The sequence below is a fragment of the Lampris incognitus genome, chromosome 2 (assembly GCF_029633865.1).
Source record: "Lampris incognitus isolate fLamInc1 chromosome 2, fLamInc1.hap2, whole genome shotgun sequence".
Lineage (NCBI taxonomy): Eukaryota > Metazoa > Chordata > Actinopteri > Lampriformes > Lampridae > Lampris > Lampris incognitus.
This window is the reverse complement of record NC_079212.1, coordinates 91,939,706-91,954,918: the sequence shown is the minus strand read 5'-3', so window position 1 is coordinate 91,954,918 and position 15,213 is coordinate 91,939,706. Positions and strand designations below refer to the sequence as shown.

Here is a 15,213-nt window from a genome sequence, read left to right as displayed (position 1 = left end):
TAACAGTTAGGACTTTGGTTTTAGGGTAAGACATGTAGTTCTGATGCTTAAAGTTAAGGGCTAGGGGATGAATGTAGTCACTGAGGAGTCTTCATACAGATAGAAGTACAAGGAGGTGTGTGTGTGTGCGCGCGTGCGTGTGTGTGTGTTCCTGACTTATCTTATTTTCCGGGGACACATTTCAGACTAAAGACCAGTTAATTGGGGACGGCTTGTCCAACTGGGGACAAAAGCCATGCCCCCAGTTGGGGAAAAAGCTGTTCTTTAAGTCAGTGGTTAAAGTTAGGGTTAGGTTTGGGTTTGAGTGAGGTCATGGTTAGGGTAAGGGTTAAGGTCAGGCATGTAGGTCTGATGGTTATGGTTAGGGTAAGGGTTAAGGTCAGGCATGTAGGTCTGATGGTTAAGGTTAGGGTTCGAGTGAGGTCATGGTTAGGGTAAGGGTTAAGGTCAGGCATGTAGGTCTGATGGTTAAGGTTAGGGTTCGATTGAGGTTATGGTTAGGCATGTAGGTCGGATGGTTAAGGTTTGGGTTCAAGTGAGGTCATGGTTAGGGTAAGGGTTAAGGTCAGGCATGTAGGTCTGATGGTTAAGGTTAGGGTTCGAGTGAGGTTATGGTTAGGGTAAGGGTTAAGGTCAGGCATGTAGGTCTGCTGGTTAAGGTTAGGGTTGAGAGCTAGGTGTAACGGTTTCAAACGGTTCTCAGCACCAGGGTAGTGGATGTGGACAGGGCATAGAGGGAGGCTACTCCCAAGGACCGTTCTCCAACATTTAGTGGCACTGCAGAAGACAAACACAACACATTGTTTGGTGCCTCTTCTGCACCTCTGCCCCTCATCAACGCAATAGGAAACTGTGAGGAGAAGGCGGAAGCTACGGAAGCGCGAGGTGCAGAAGGAGTGACGTAAAGCAACACCATTTCCACAGGGAACGTTGATAACCGTAAATTAAAATAACTCAATAAGATAAAATTCACAAATACTTCACAGAATTATTAAATGATAAATAAATTCAAAAATACTGATCGGAAATAAAGGAATTAAGTGCTTTTTTTAAAACTGCGTTACATGGGGAATGAACGGAAGTCTATATAACGTCGTAAAAAGTGACCTAAGTAAACGTGTGCGGGTGCGCGCGTTCAGCTGTATCGCCGAACTCTGAACCGTCGGCTGAGGTGTTGACGACAGGCTCAAACGGGGCGGCTCTCCTGGCCCCGCCCCGCCCCGCCCACCTGAGCTGAGCCGGGCATGTGGTCTTAACGCAGCACCGGATAAAGGCGGCAGCGACGTAGTTTTACGACATTTGGCCGAAGACGCCGGTTTTTACTAAAAACAAGAGAAAACAAAACGAAACCGGTTTTTACTAATCTGACGCCGCCGACCAAGTCATTTTAAACTCGTCTCAGATCAGATTGCAGCAACCTTTAACGCCTTTTGCTGAGATAATGGGCATATCTCCAGACCGTAGCCTGGGCCGTTTCCCCCACTAGCCCGCTAACACAGTGACCTAAGTGAGAACTAAGTGAGTGGTTAATGATGAAACCGGGTGTGATTCTCTCCTACTCCTGCCCGCGTTACAGCACAAGTCTTACGGTGTTTTCCTCTGCAGGGCGCCCTTGACGTTCACCGACGCTCTTGCATCTCTTGTCATCCGCCGGTACAGACAGCCTGGACCCACCCACCGCTCACACACATGTCTGGTAAGAGCCAGCAGACCGCACCGGCAGCGGCGCGGACTCGGCTTAGCGTCTCCGGAGCAGACGTCATTCTGGCGGTCAGCTGTGGTGTAACGTGGCGCCGCGCACTTTCTAGGATTATTGTGGCATCTGGGAATGTGGGGGGGGGGGCGGTAGGCTGCCCAAGCGATACAAGTCTCACATACTGCGTTATCAGCTGTAGTATGTGAGCTGTGATCAGGTAATTCAATCAATCAAGTCAATCAATCAATCTTATTGAAAGTGCAGAATCACCATGCAGCGTGGTCCCAACACACTTGACAAATAAAAAGAATGCATGGCACAGAACGATAGAGAGAGAGAGTCAGAGCGAGAGAGAAGGAGGGAGGGAGAAAGAGGGGGGGCAGAGAGAGAGAGGGGGAGGGAGAGAGCAAAAGAGGAAGGGAGAGCGAGTGAGAGAAAGCGATAGAGGGGGTAGGAGAGCGCGAGCAACAGAGAGGGAGGGGGAGACAGAGCGAGCAAAAGAGAGAGGGGGGGAGAGCAAAAGAGGAAGTGAGAGCGAGTGAGAGAAAGCGATAGAGGAGGGAGGGAGAGACAGAGCGAGCAAAAGAGAGGGAGGGACAGAGAGTGAAAGAAAGTGAGAGAGGGCGGGAGAGACAAAAAGCAAGAGAGGGAGAAACCGGGTTCAATTACAAATCCTTGTTTCACTGTAAATTCTGTAGTTCAGGCCCCAAATGGCTTCCACCTGCCTGTGAAGTAATTCTGTAAGACAGTTCATGTTTGGAGAGGTGAGCAGAGACGACGAGAAACACTGAAATATTTCAACTGAGGTGATCATATTCACCAGGCTGAGACAAGTAAATCTAAATGATCTAGAGCGGAGAATCTCTATATTTAGTCAGTACATAATCATACATTCAGTTTTCATGAACTCTGGCTTTGTGGTCATGTTTTTGTACCTGTTTATACGATGTTATCATGCCATTGCATGTGTGCAGCCTTGTTCCTCTGTAGAATACCAGCGCTGCATTCTCTCTCTCTCTCTCTCTCTCTCTCTCTCTCTCTCTCTCTCTCTCTCTCTCTCTCTCTCTCTCTCTCTCTCTCTCTCTCTCTCTCTCTCTCTCTCTCTCTCTCTCTCTCTCTCTCTCTCTCTCTCTCTCTCTCTCTCTCTCTCTCTCTGCACAGCCTCCTATCATTGCAATCATTCAGGTTCTGCACACATACTACACGGTGTATATTTACTTGCTTAATTGCACCATCTTCTACACACAACTTCTGTGATCTTTGTGACATTAAATGAGATCAATCTGAACGACTTGCCAAGTCAAAGATCCAGTAGGTCTTACTGCAGTCACAAGCTGGTTTGAACATCTCTCTGCACTTTGCAGTCCAGATTTGTTGCATTTTTATAACTCGATAGAAATGGTATTTTGCTTTCCTATTGCTTATGAGGAAGCCATAGACAGGAATGGGGAAGAGGGAGGGATTTTTGTGTGTGGTGTGTATCCCCTGCAAACATCATTTTGAATTCCATTAGCTTTGCATTGTGGGAATGGAAAAAAAAGTGGCCAAGCAGCCAATGGGTTCTACAGTTGTCTCAGTGTGTACAGGCAAAAAAAGAAAGGCTTGAGAGAGAGAGAGAGCAAGAGAGGAATGCACAGAGAATGGTGTGAGGAGCTTTCGGGGTGCCAACGCTCCTCTTCTCTAAGGTAAGAGCTTCGGAAATGTGCTGAGGTGGGTTTAGTCTGGATATTTTTGCGGTGGGGGGGTGTAAAGATTTTCATAGGTAAGAAAAGACAGACCCCCGTTTCTAACCATGTTGTTACTGTCAAAAAAGCCTGGGGAGGGGGGGGCATCTGTCTCACCAGAAAAGTGGGTCAGATTGCATGAAATATTACAACAGTCTGTGAAGCTTTTTTTTCTTCCTTAGCCGAGGATCAACCCTCCCTTGTTATGTTTTTTTTCCATTTGACTCCCAAAGATTCTGGTTAGAAGATATTTATTTATCCTTGTTGGTGTAGTTGTCAAAGTTTTGATCAGAATCATGTTTATCAGCCATGTAGGTTTGCACAAACGTGGAATTTGACTCCGGTTTCGTGGCTCTCTCAGTGTACTTAACATAGAATAACAACACAACAACGCAACAATCTTCAGATATATACACATGGATTGACTTGTACAGTCATATATATATATATATATATATATATATATATATATATATATATATATATATATATACACTACCGTTCAAAAGTTTGGGATCACCCAAACAATTTCGTGTTTTCCATGAAAAGTCACACTTATTCACCACCATATGTTGTGAAATGAATAGAAAATAGAGTCAAGACATTGACAAGGTTAGAAATAATGATTTGTATTTGAAATAAGATTTTTTTTACATCAAACTTTGCTTTCGTCAAAGAATCCTCCATTTGCAGCAATTACAGCATTGCAGACCTTTGGCATTCTAGCTGTTAATTTGTTGAGGTAATCTGGAGAAATTGCACCCCACGCTTCCAGAAGCAGCTCCCACAAGTTGGATTGGTTGGATGGGCACTTCTTTGAGCAGATTGAGTTTCTGGAGCATCACATTTGTGGGGTCAATTAAACGCTCAAAATGGCCAGAAAAAGAGAACTTTCATCTGAAACTCGACAGTCTATTCTTGTTCTTAGAAATGAAGGCTATTCCATGCGAGAAATTGCTAAGAAATTGAAGATTTCCTACACCGGTGTGTACTACTCCCTTCAGAGGACAGCACAAACAGGCTCTAACAGGTACTATTTAATGAAGATGCCAGTTGGGGACCTGTGAGGCGTCTGTTTCTCAAACTAGAGACTCTAATGTACTTATCTTCTTGCTCAGTTGTGCAACGCGGCCTCCCACTTCTTTTTCTACTCTGGTTAGAGCCTGTTTGTGCTGTCCTCTGAAGGGAGTAGTACACACCGGTGTAGGAAATCTTCAATTTCTTAGCAATTTCTCGCATGGAATAGCCTTCATTTCTAAGAACAAGAATAGACTGTCGAGTTTCAGATGAAAGTTCTCTTTTTCTGGCCATTTTGAGCGTTTAATTGACCCCACAAATGTGATGCTCCAGAAACTCAATCTGCTCAAAGAAGTGCTCATCCAACCAATCCAACTTGTGGGAGCTGCTTCTGGAAGCGTGGGGTGCAATTTCTCCAGATTACCTCAACAAATTAACAGCTAGAATGCCAAAGGTCTGCAATGCTGTAATTGCTGCAAATGGAGGATTCTTTGACGAAAGCAAAGTTTGATGTAAAAAAAATCTTATTTCAAATACAAATCATTATTTCTAACCTTGTCAATGTCTTGACTCTATTTTCTATTCATTTCACAACATATGGTGGTGAATAAGTGTGACTTTTCATGGAAAACACAAAATTGTTTGGGTGATCCCAAACTTTTGAACGGTAGTGTATATATATACACACACACTTATAAATAATGGCGGCACGGTGATGCAGTGGTTAGCACGGTCGCCTCACAGCAAGAAGGTCCTGGGTTCGAGCCCCGGGGTAGTCCAACCTTGGGGGGTCGTCCCGGGTTGTCCTCTGTGTGGAGTCTGCATGTTTTCCCTGTGTCTGCGTGGGTTTCCTCCGGGTGCTCTGGTTTCCTCCCACAGTCCAAAGACATGTAGGTCAGGTGAATCAGCCGCACTAAATTGTCCCTAGGTGTGTGTGTGTGTGTGTGTGTGTGTGTGTGTGTGTGTGTGAGTGTGTGTGTGTGTGGGCGGGCCCTGTGATGGTCTGGCGGCCTGCCCAGGGTGTCTTCCTGCCTGCCGCCCACTGACGGCTGGGATAGGCAATAGCATCCTGCGACTCTGAGAGCAGGATAAGCGGTTCGGATAAGCGGATGAATGAATGACTGACTAATACAGGTGAAGTAAGAGGTGGTGAGGTGCCGTGGAGCAGAGAATATACCAGAGATGCTGAAATAGATGTTAGCAGCTTACTCACACACATGCCTGAGGTAGATGGATGTGACATAGCTTACCAGTATACCTACAATGCACAGTACAGTTTATGCAAAATGTGTGTATTTATTGACAGTGTTAAGCGTTAATTTGGATGACAGCCCGTGGAAAGAAACTGTTTTTATATCAGGTTGTTTTGGGGTACAGTGCTCTGTAGCGCCTGCCAGAGGGGAGGAGTTGGAACAGGTTGTGACCAGAGTGTGATGGGTCTGCAGTGATGTAGCCTGCCCGTTTGTCTGGAGGTGTAAAAGTCCCGAATGGAGGGGCAGGTTGGCAGCAATGATTTTTTTCCTACAGACCTGACTGTCCAATGTAGTCTGTCCCTGTCCTGTTTGGGGGGCCGAACCAAACCAGACTGTGATGGATGTGCAGAGGACACACTGGATTACTGCAGTGTAGAACTGAATCAACACTTCCTTTGATCGCCAACAGGACCGGACCCATAACCTCCGTCCGTTATTGTGTCCCTCATTGGTTATTGTGGGCTCCTGTGTAGCACTGCTCCAAACCGGCCATGCGTGGTCTGCACCGCTGAGTTTTGTCTGCGAAGGACGTCTTTGCTCAGATTAACACTCGCATGCAAACGAATGTAAGTAGCTGTGTCCGGATCCTGTTTAGATCCATCTGAATTGTAAACTGTACGTTGTGTTTTCTGTTTAGCCTCTCGTGTCCCAGGCTTTTGTTTTGCTTGTTTGTCTGTCAACAGTTGCACGAAAAGTGATGGAAATGTTTCAGGAAAGGTTTTGGCAAGGCTCCTAGATGATCAGTTTTCAACATCACACTGGTGTGAAAAGGTCCAAATCAATTTTTTTGGACCATAACTTGGTCAAAAATGGTTTGATTCACTTCACAAATGTTTTGATTTTTCTAAGATATATCCCAGTCCATTGCTAGTATATATGAATTGCATTGTATTGGAGATCAATAATGGTCGACGTTTAGGGGGGTCTGGTAATGGGGCTTGTCGGCCTGTTTGTTATTTACATTTTTTTTCCAGCTGTTGACTCAAACAATGGCATCACAGTGGAGCAGTGGTTAGCACGGTTGCCTCACAGCAAGAAGGTCCTGGGTTTGAGCCCCGGGGTAGTCCAACCTTGGGGGTCGTCCTCTGTGTGTGGAGTTTGCATGTTCTCCCTGTGTCTGCGTGGGTTTCCTCCGGGTGCTCCGGTTTCCTCCCACAGTCCAAAGACACGCAGGTCAGGTGGATCAGCCGTACTAAATTGTCCCTAGGTGTGTGTGTGTGTGTGTGTGTGTGTGTGTGTGTGTGTGTGTGTGTGTGTGTGTGTGTGTGTGTGTGTGTGTGTGTGTGTGTGTGTGTGTGTGTGTGTGTGTGAGTGTGAGCCCTGTGATGGACTGGCGGCCTGGCCAGGGTGTCTCCTCGCCTGCTGCCCAATGACTGCTGGGATAGGCTCCAACAACCCTGAGAGCAGGATAAGCGGTTGGATAAGGATGGACTCAGACACTACTACTAAGACTAATACTGGCATTTGCAGCACGCTGATGTTTAGGATATGAGTTCTGCCAAATGTCATATCTAGTATACTAAAACAGTTGATTGAGTAAAAAAGGATTGTGCAGTGTCCAAGGCAGAGGAAACGTGTTCTTCCATCTACTGCACTATGTCTTTCTGCCACTAGGTGGAGACCTTTACTCTTTTTTCATGCCCGTTGTAGAGTGACTACTTTGTTAGGTGGCTGAATTTCAATACCACGACTGTCTACTTCTGCATATTGAGTCACATTTTCATCCAATATTGAAAAACTGCCGAGCTTCGTGCCTTAATACAGTGAGACCAAGATGACTTAAGATGGGGAGCAACGATGAAGTTGGTGAAAAATGCCACGAGGAAGTATGCTTGGGGAATCTGTACAATGGTGTGCGTGTGTGTATGGGGGTGGGGTGGGGTTGGGGGGTGAATAACAATCAGCAGTCACGGATTGAACAATTGGCCCTTGGGTATCTCTATTTATAAAAAATAACGTCAGTTGTTAAGAATTTCTGGCAGTGAGCAGTGTGTCTTGGCCGCTTGTCCGCTCCCCTCAGACGTTTTTCCCTGCAAAGGAGATTGGGACTTAACTAGTCAGCTTACGCGCTAAGCTGGTTGCTGTGCTCCTCCATAAGGACCAGTCAGTTTTTGCTCTTGTTTTTGTAAATTCCTACCGTCATGAAGTGCTCTTCGTTATTCTCTCCACTCGACTTTTCTTCCGTCAAGGTCGGGGCTTATCCAGTTTCTATTTTTAGATGAGTGAGAAAACTTTTTTGCCCTTAGCTCACCTTGGCGCTTAGCTGCTCCGGCGTAGTCTGTCTTTGGGGCTGCCGGCTGTCATGCTAGCTACAGACTTTGGCTTGCAATGCCCTCATCCGCTGCCGTTTTTCTCCGCATTGGCTATAGGAAGCTCATTCTCCGGTTGCCCCAGCAACTGTGGAGGATGACCCCCAGCTGGGGAGGGGAAAGCCTTGGGCCGCCTTTCAGCCCACCCCCGCGCAGCTCCACTGCTGACCTGCCAGTGGCTGGGAGGAGGAGCCAGCTCTGCAGAGGGGCTTCTACAGGTCCAGCGTGGGCCCTGCCGCCCAGCTGCTCCAGTGTCAGGCAGAGCGCCGGCGTTAAAGCCAGCGCTCCTCTCTCCCCCTGCTGCCCATTCTGCAGCTCGCATTCACTCCTCTCCAGTGGCAACCGGAGCACAGGCGGCAAGATGTCATCCTCAGGCAGCACCTCGTCCTCCTCCTCTTTCTCCTCTTCCTCGTCTTCCTCATACACCGGCGAGGGACAAGGGAAGCCTAATTCTAAATCCCCGTCACGCAAGAAAGGGAGCCTGCAGAGCACCACCAGCCCTGGTGAGTCGGAAGGCTTTGGGTCCGGGGCGTCCCGGAGGAAGAACGAGGGAAGTGGGAGGTGATGTGAAGGAGGGGTGGCTGTAGAGTAAACAAGTGCACAGATGTCTGTGCAGAGGCCTGAAGGTCTTTAAGTTCTGCTCTCTTCCTTTAGAAGAGGAACAGCATTTGGAACAGGAAGCTCATTGTTGCTCTCTTGTTGCCAAATGTCGTGTAGCATTTTGACCGGGCCACGTTTTAGTGGTTGAGCTTTTCATTCATATATCACGCCGAGTTGAAATGGTACTTTAAATGTGTTTATTTTGTCTACTAAGTTGTTGTAATAGCTGTTGTAATATGGTTCTGGTTGTTTTTACAGTTTATTTATATATTTATTTTTGCACGTCCAGCGCGTGCAGGGTTGCAGGAGGTCGATGTCGTAGCTCGCTGGTGTTAAAAGAGGGAGAGTTTGCTGTAAACCAAGCCATGCTTTGAAAAGTAATTCCATGTGTCCCAGTAATTATCGTGTGCTGGAAGGAAATATACATAGGGTACATTTACACATTTTCTTGATTTCGTGGGACTTGGTCAAGATGTCTAGGCCTCCTTAAAAAGGTGGTTTGCTGGATCGGCAGGAAAAGAGCGTTCGAGTAAGAAGATGGTAAGCCGGCGCCAAAAACTCAGTAGTCCCCTGAGCACTTTTCTTGGTAGCAGTAGCAGTTTATCACAGCTGTGCTGGTTGGGTGTGCAGCTGCAGTAAGACCTCTCCTTATCTGTCTTACTGGTTTTTGGGGCACGGCAGTGTGTTTCATTTATCTTGTTCTATCGCATCCCTCAATCTAACAATGGCCCCCGCATGCAGTCGGTGAAAGTCACGTTGTTGTTTTTGCTCGGGGGCCCTATGCAAGCAGCCCTGTGCCGGGAAACAAATCTCTTTGTAATGACGCTGAGCCTACACGAGGGTCGTGTTGAGTGCCGTTTTCACTAATGTAAAATTAAAAACACACCGAAACTACAAGAACACATATATCCCAACTACAAAAACATGTATATCCAACATCCATCCATCCATTACCCGAACCGCCTGTCCCGCTCTCAGGGTCACGGGGACGCTGGAGCCTATCCCAGCAGTCATTGGGTGGCATGTGGGGAGACACCCTGGACAGGCTGCCAGGCCACCACACAGGGCCTATATCCAACGTATCAAAATAATGGAAAAAAAAAATTCACTGTCTAATGCCCCTTTTCCACTACATGGTATCGGCTCGACTCCACTCAACTTTTTTGTTTTCCATTACTGGAAAGTACCAGCATTTTGGTAAGTTACCACTTTTCTGGTGCCACTTTTGTCGAGGTCCCAAAAAAAACTAGAGCGGGTACGGAAATCAACACAGACCAGCTCCACTGAGGGGGTACTGTTACGGTAATGGAAAACGACACTCGTCGAGTCGAGCCGGTACCATGTAGTGGAAAAGGGGCGTAAGAGAGCGAACGCCAGGATGACTGTGGGAACTGCCGGTCTGCGTGGGCTAGCAGTTAGCTTAGCCTGCCCCGCTTCCGCGTCCTGTCGGGCCGCCCTCGGTGTTTCCTCTCTTCCCCTAAAATTATTTCATCGGTGTCCATTATGATGATATGGACCCAGTCTCATCGGGTAGTTATTTCCTCATGCCCCCCCCCCCAAAATCTCTGGAATCTCTGGGGGGGGAAAAATGGACAAATTGTACCAGATTTCGTATTACAGGGTGTGGCTGTTGTTGTGTTCTAAGATCCAGCATCCTCTTTCTCTGTGTGTGACATCCACCCGGATACGTGGGTATCAGATACGTGGGTGTCGGATGTCAGCCTCTTAAAGCAATCAAGCTGCTCACCAGTCAGTGATACTCCCACTGACAATGGTGGGAGGCACTCGATGGGCACACGGGATCGCACAACCTCTCAGCTTAACACAGCAGCGGTAACAATACACTCGTATTTGGGTAAAGCAGACTTCTATTCGCCAACATTTCACCCTTTAAATTCACAATATCCTGGAATGACAAAGCGGTCCCCTCTCTAATCATCGCCATGAGAGTTGATGAAAGGCAAGTGGCCACCGGTAATTCACATATTAGGATGTTATGATGATGGTGATCAAATGTCATAGTCCGCTTACACGCTTGTGAAGTCTTGGTTTAATTCGGGCATTACAACTTAAAATAACCTTTTTTCCCCACTAAAGCACGTACTCTGAGAACAGATGAATTGTGGTTGGTGTCTTCACCTGGCACATCGTATTAACACCGTTTATAACGTTTGTTGATGGTGTACATGCCAAGATGCATCCCCAACATTGTAAATCCAGTCTGAACTTCAATTAGACTTGAAGCTGAGGCGAACCTGCATCTGCTGGAGGAAAAGAAATCTATATCAAAATTTATATCATAGCCTCCCAAGCTAAATCATAGCCTCACAAGCCACATACATTATGTGTATGTGTGTGTGTGTGTGTGTGTGTGTGTGTGTGTGTGTATATATATATATATATATATATACACACACACACACACACACACTTATATTTGACCCAATGACTGCTGGGATAGGCTCCAGCATCCCACGACCCTAAGTAGGATAAGTGGCTTGGATAATGGATGGATGGATGGATGGATATTGTCTCTAGGTGTGAATATGTCGGTCCTGTGATGGACTGGTGGCCTGTCCGGGGTGTCTCCCCGCTTGCCTCCCAATGACTGCTGGGATAGGCTCCAGCATCCCGTGACCCTAATTAGCATAAGTGGCTTGGCTAATGTATGTATATGTATATATATATATGTGTGTGTGTGTGTGTGTGTGTGTGTCTAATACTGGGTCGATGTGCCCTTGTTACCTTGGACCCTGTATCTGGATTCTCAGTGTGCCATAATGCAGAAGGGATGGTGGATGTTCGGAGGGACACAGCTAACAGATCACAGGCGGTAACTCACATGGAGACGCTCACTCACCCACTGTGCTGAGGCAGTCTGTCTCTGCTGCAGTAATAAATAACTTAGTGGCCTCTCCACCAGTGCAGTCATTTAAGTCTCCTCAATTAGCCGCTTGGCCGAACCCCCTCCGCTCACAGCCGGACAAGGGAGCCACATATAGGCTTTCCCTTTTTAGTGCTTATCTGTCGGTGGTTCAGTCATTTACTCTCCATATTCATACATGCATTATTCATAGCTGTGGGCAACTTTGTGTTCCCGTGTGGGAGGAAACTGGAGTATCTAGTGGAAAACCCATGGGAACGCAGGGAAACATGCAAACTCCCCGCAGGGCAGGGATCCAGCCCAGGACCCCCACGCCGTACTGATCCTACATCAGATCACTTTGAGAATCAGTGACAATGCCGAGTAACAGCTGTGAAAAAATGCCTCGTTGTGTAGGCTGAGCGGTTAGAGTTTTTTGATGTAAGTTTTTGAGGCATGGAGTAACCCTAAAACTTGGTTCTGCCCCGCTGTTCCTTGTCAGATCTTCTGGCAGCTGTACCAAAGATAGCCTGGCTATCACAGCCCCTTTTCCAGTTGGTGTTCAGTTTTCTCAAACTCTAATCGACAGCGGCACCGCGTGTTTGAAGCGCCTCTGTTACATTAGTCTACTCACTGTTCTGGTGAAGCATCACTATATCAGGGATCAGGAATCAGGGGCAATTTGTTGTCATTTCTATCATGTACTTGTGTACACAAACGAAACGAAATTTCTTTTCACCCAGCCCACAGCAGTGCAACACAAAAGACAAAAACACACATCCAGAATTTCCAAAAACGACACCGGCAAAAACATATTACAACAGAGAGAAGCAAAAAAACACAAACACAAACAGTTAACGACACAGTCCACTTAGTGCAACACAGTACAGAAATTCCACTGTCCAGAGAACGAACGCCAGCCAGGATGACTGTTGCAACTGACGGTCTGCTTGGGCTAGCAGTTAGCTTAGCCTGCCCCACTTCTGCGTCCTGTCAGACCGCCCTCGGTGTTACCTCTTCGGGCGCAGCTCCAGGCAGGGCCGTGGTCCCTGGGCCCACAGGACGCAGCAGACCAAGCTCTCCCAGCCGATCCAGCGCCAGCTCTCCCAGCCATCAAACGAAGACACAAACTTAGACGCAGATCTGGACAAAGACACTGCACTGTTACATTAGTGTTAGCCTACTCTCTGTCCTGGTGAAGCATCACTACATCGAGTTAGTTTTCTCAATTTAAAGAAAGCATCTCGGCCTGCAGGCAGCTCCCCCCATGCAGGCCATGCTGGCCATTACATGAAGCATAGTATGTAAATAACAAAATTGTGTCTGTGCATGTATGCATATGCTGCACATGTTTACTCCTCTGTGTGCCGACAGCATATGTTACATGCAGTCTGTGAGATGGTGACTTATGTAAACAAGAAGGTTTGGTCCATTCCTGTAAAATCTTTATCGTACCCATAAATAAGCTTCTCTTATACAAAGTGCTGTGGTCTTTACCCACTTTTATGGCCTTGCCTGACTAAACAGGACATTTTTGCTGATGGCAGCTGTTTCGTGGGAGCTGCATGTGAATTTGTGCACCGTCTTGTTTATCGTGAATACTAAGGAAACCTTGTTTTACATGACAATAAATGATTCGATCATAAATAATGACATTGAGGCATGTATTAGAGGTGTTGATGAAAGCTACTCCCTTTATGCATACTGTCTCTGTCATGCATATATGTAGACATATACTACAGTATGTAGTGTTTTGTTTTTGTTTTTAGATCTAAATTTTTTTTTATGTAGCTGCTTAGAGTAAAGTAAGCTAATAAATTAATAGCAATGTTTCGGTCTCAGTCTGGACTCCACACCAGTCAGATTTAACACTGCACTGTTGCGTTAATTGTTTGTTTGTTTGGACATTGACCTGATCGGAGGGAGAGGCCTCTCCCTCTACGTCTGCAGCCAGCAACGGTAACATGTGGCAGAGACACTGGGGTTCCCTTTCTGTTTTTTTTTCATTGCGCTATAATTCTGCAGTGATGTGGCTGTGGGAGTAGCTACATAATTTGTATGTGCTGCCCAGTCCTGCTCGGAGGCCTCGATGGGACGACTTGCTTCACCACCACCGCATAGGGGAAGTGCAGAACGCTGACAGCCCTGCCACTTTATTGCTCTCTGTGCTCGCTCGGCTCTCGGGAGTCAAAATGGAGCCGGTGGACTGACACCCACAGCCGAGGGACCGTTGCTGGGGCTAGCTAGCTGCTGCAGAGAAGGTATGACAGTCTCTCATGCTCGGATCAAGTGTGAGCATGTTTTTTTGGTAATGCTCCAAGTATACAATTATTCCGTATGAATAATCATTTCACGTTAACCCGGCCAGCATGTTTTTCCCTTGAGTGTTGTGTTTTGGTGAGTTTTTGAGACTTCTAAATCTGCACCTTTTCCCTCTCGCCACTAGAGGGAGTCTCTGGCTCAGCACATGTAGTGTTTGGTAACGCTTGCGCATCATTTACTACCCAAGTGGCTGTCAGTATCTTGACACCTGAAGCCGCGCTTGCAGTGAGACATGACTAAGGACCGGCTCGGTCCACGTTTGGATGGAAAATTCCAGGGCTTTCTTTTGCTAAGAATAGTCCGCTGACCGCCGCTGTAACGGAGAGAGTCCGTGCAGCGCTGGCGAGGGGGTTTAGGAGAACCAGGAATCAAGGCCTTTACAGTTATCACACTGGCAGGTGGGACGGTTGTTGCCCGGGTAACAGACAACCAGCAGAGCCGTTATCACTACACTTTAAAATCCACATCAGCTTGTACACACACACACACACAACCAAATTCATCGCCACACAAGGATTGGCCAATGGAGACGTTCCATCCTTCTGGAGGGCTTACAGGCTGGCAGATATTGTTTATGTGCATGTTGATGGTGGGTTGTATTTCATAGCCAAGGCACAGTTAAGTACGCAGCTTTCCCCTGTCTTGGCCGCGGTTACACTTTCTAATGATGATCCATTTTCATTTAATCCTATTCATTTGACCGCTGGTAAATCTGTGTCAGCTGGTGTTTTAAGCCCTGTGATCCCCCCCCCCCGTTCCATGCCAACGAGCGTGTTTACCGCCCCCGCCCCCGCCCCGACCATAATATACCGCCCTCCTATATTCACGTGTGCTCAATTAGGCACTGATTCACCCGTTCACGGCCCACTTTGCTTTCCCAGGCACTATGCCGGCTCCCTTTCTCACTCTCCTTTAGGAATTATGGGCTACCCGTCAGAGTTTGTATAGATCGTCAGGGTATGGACATGTGGGCTTGGGTCACTGAAATTGTTACACCGCTCTTGAGTGCGTGATAGAACGATAATGAGTGGCAGGTTTTGCTTATCATAGTTTACTGAGTATAAGTTGTGTGTGTGTGTGTGTGTGTGTGTGTGTGTGTGTGTGTGTGTGTGTGTGTGTGTGTGTGTGTGTGTGTGTGTGTGTGTGTGTGTGTGTGTGTGTGTGTGTGTGTGTGTGTGTGTATGTGCGGTCATTCTGCCTCACTCCACCGAAGCATGGCATTTCAAGTTCTATTTGTTGTTACCAAGAAAATGAACATCAAGAGAGAGGGCAAAGCCGTACACCCTCTGAGCCAAGGCAGAAGGTCTAAAAAAGAAGTGATCATGCAGAGCTCCCCGCAGAAGCATCTTAATTTATCGGGTGAGGCGGTGAAAAAGCGCTCAAAGCGAGAATAAATGAGAGGCAGCAGATGTCTCAGTCCATCAGACTG

The 15,213-nt window shown here is 47.1% G+C and overlaps 1 protein-coding gene across 3 annotated transcripts in view; it reads left to right on the top strand.

The window, feature by feature from the left end:
* Positions 1 to 8,018: 8,018 nt before the first annotated feature.
* Positions 8,019 to 15,213, top strand: part of ampd2a (adenosine monophosphate deaminase 2a) — a 77,448-nt gene continuing 70,253 nt past the window's right edge. For 2 of the 3 annotated variants that reach the window (XM_056298240.1, XM_056298232.1), the window contains exon 1: positions 8,019 to 8,502. In XM_056298240.1, coding sequence (XP_056154215.1) covers positions 8,019 to 8,502 — 484 coding nt within the window. The remainder of the gene's footprint in view (positions 8,503 to 15,213) is intronic. The other variant, XM_056298248.1, reaches the window with a different exon arrangement.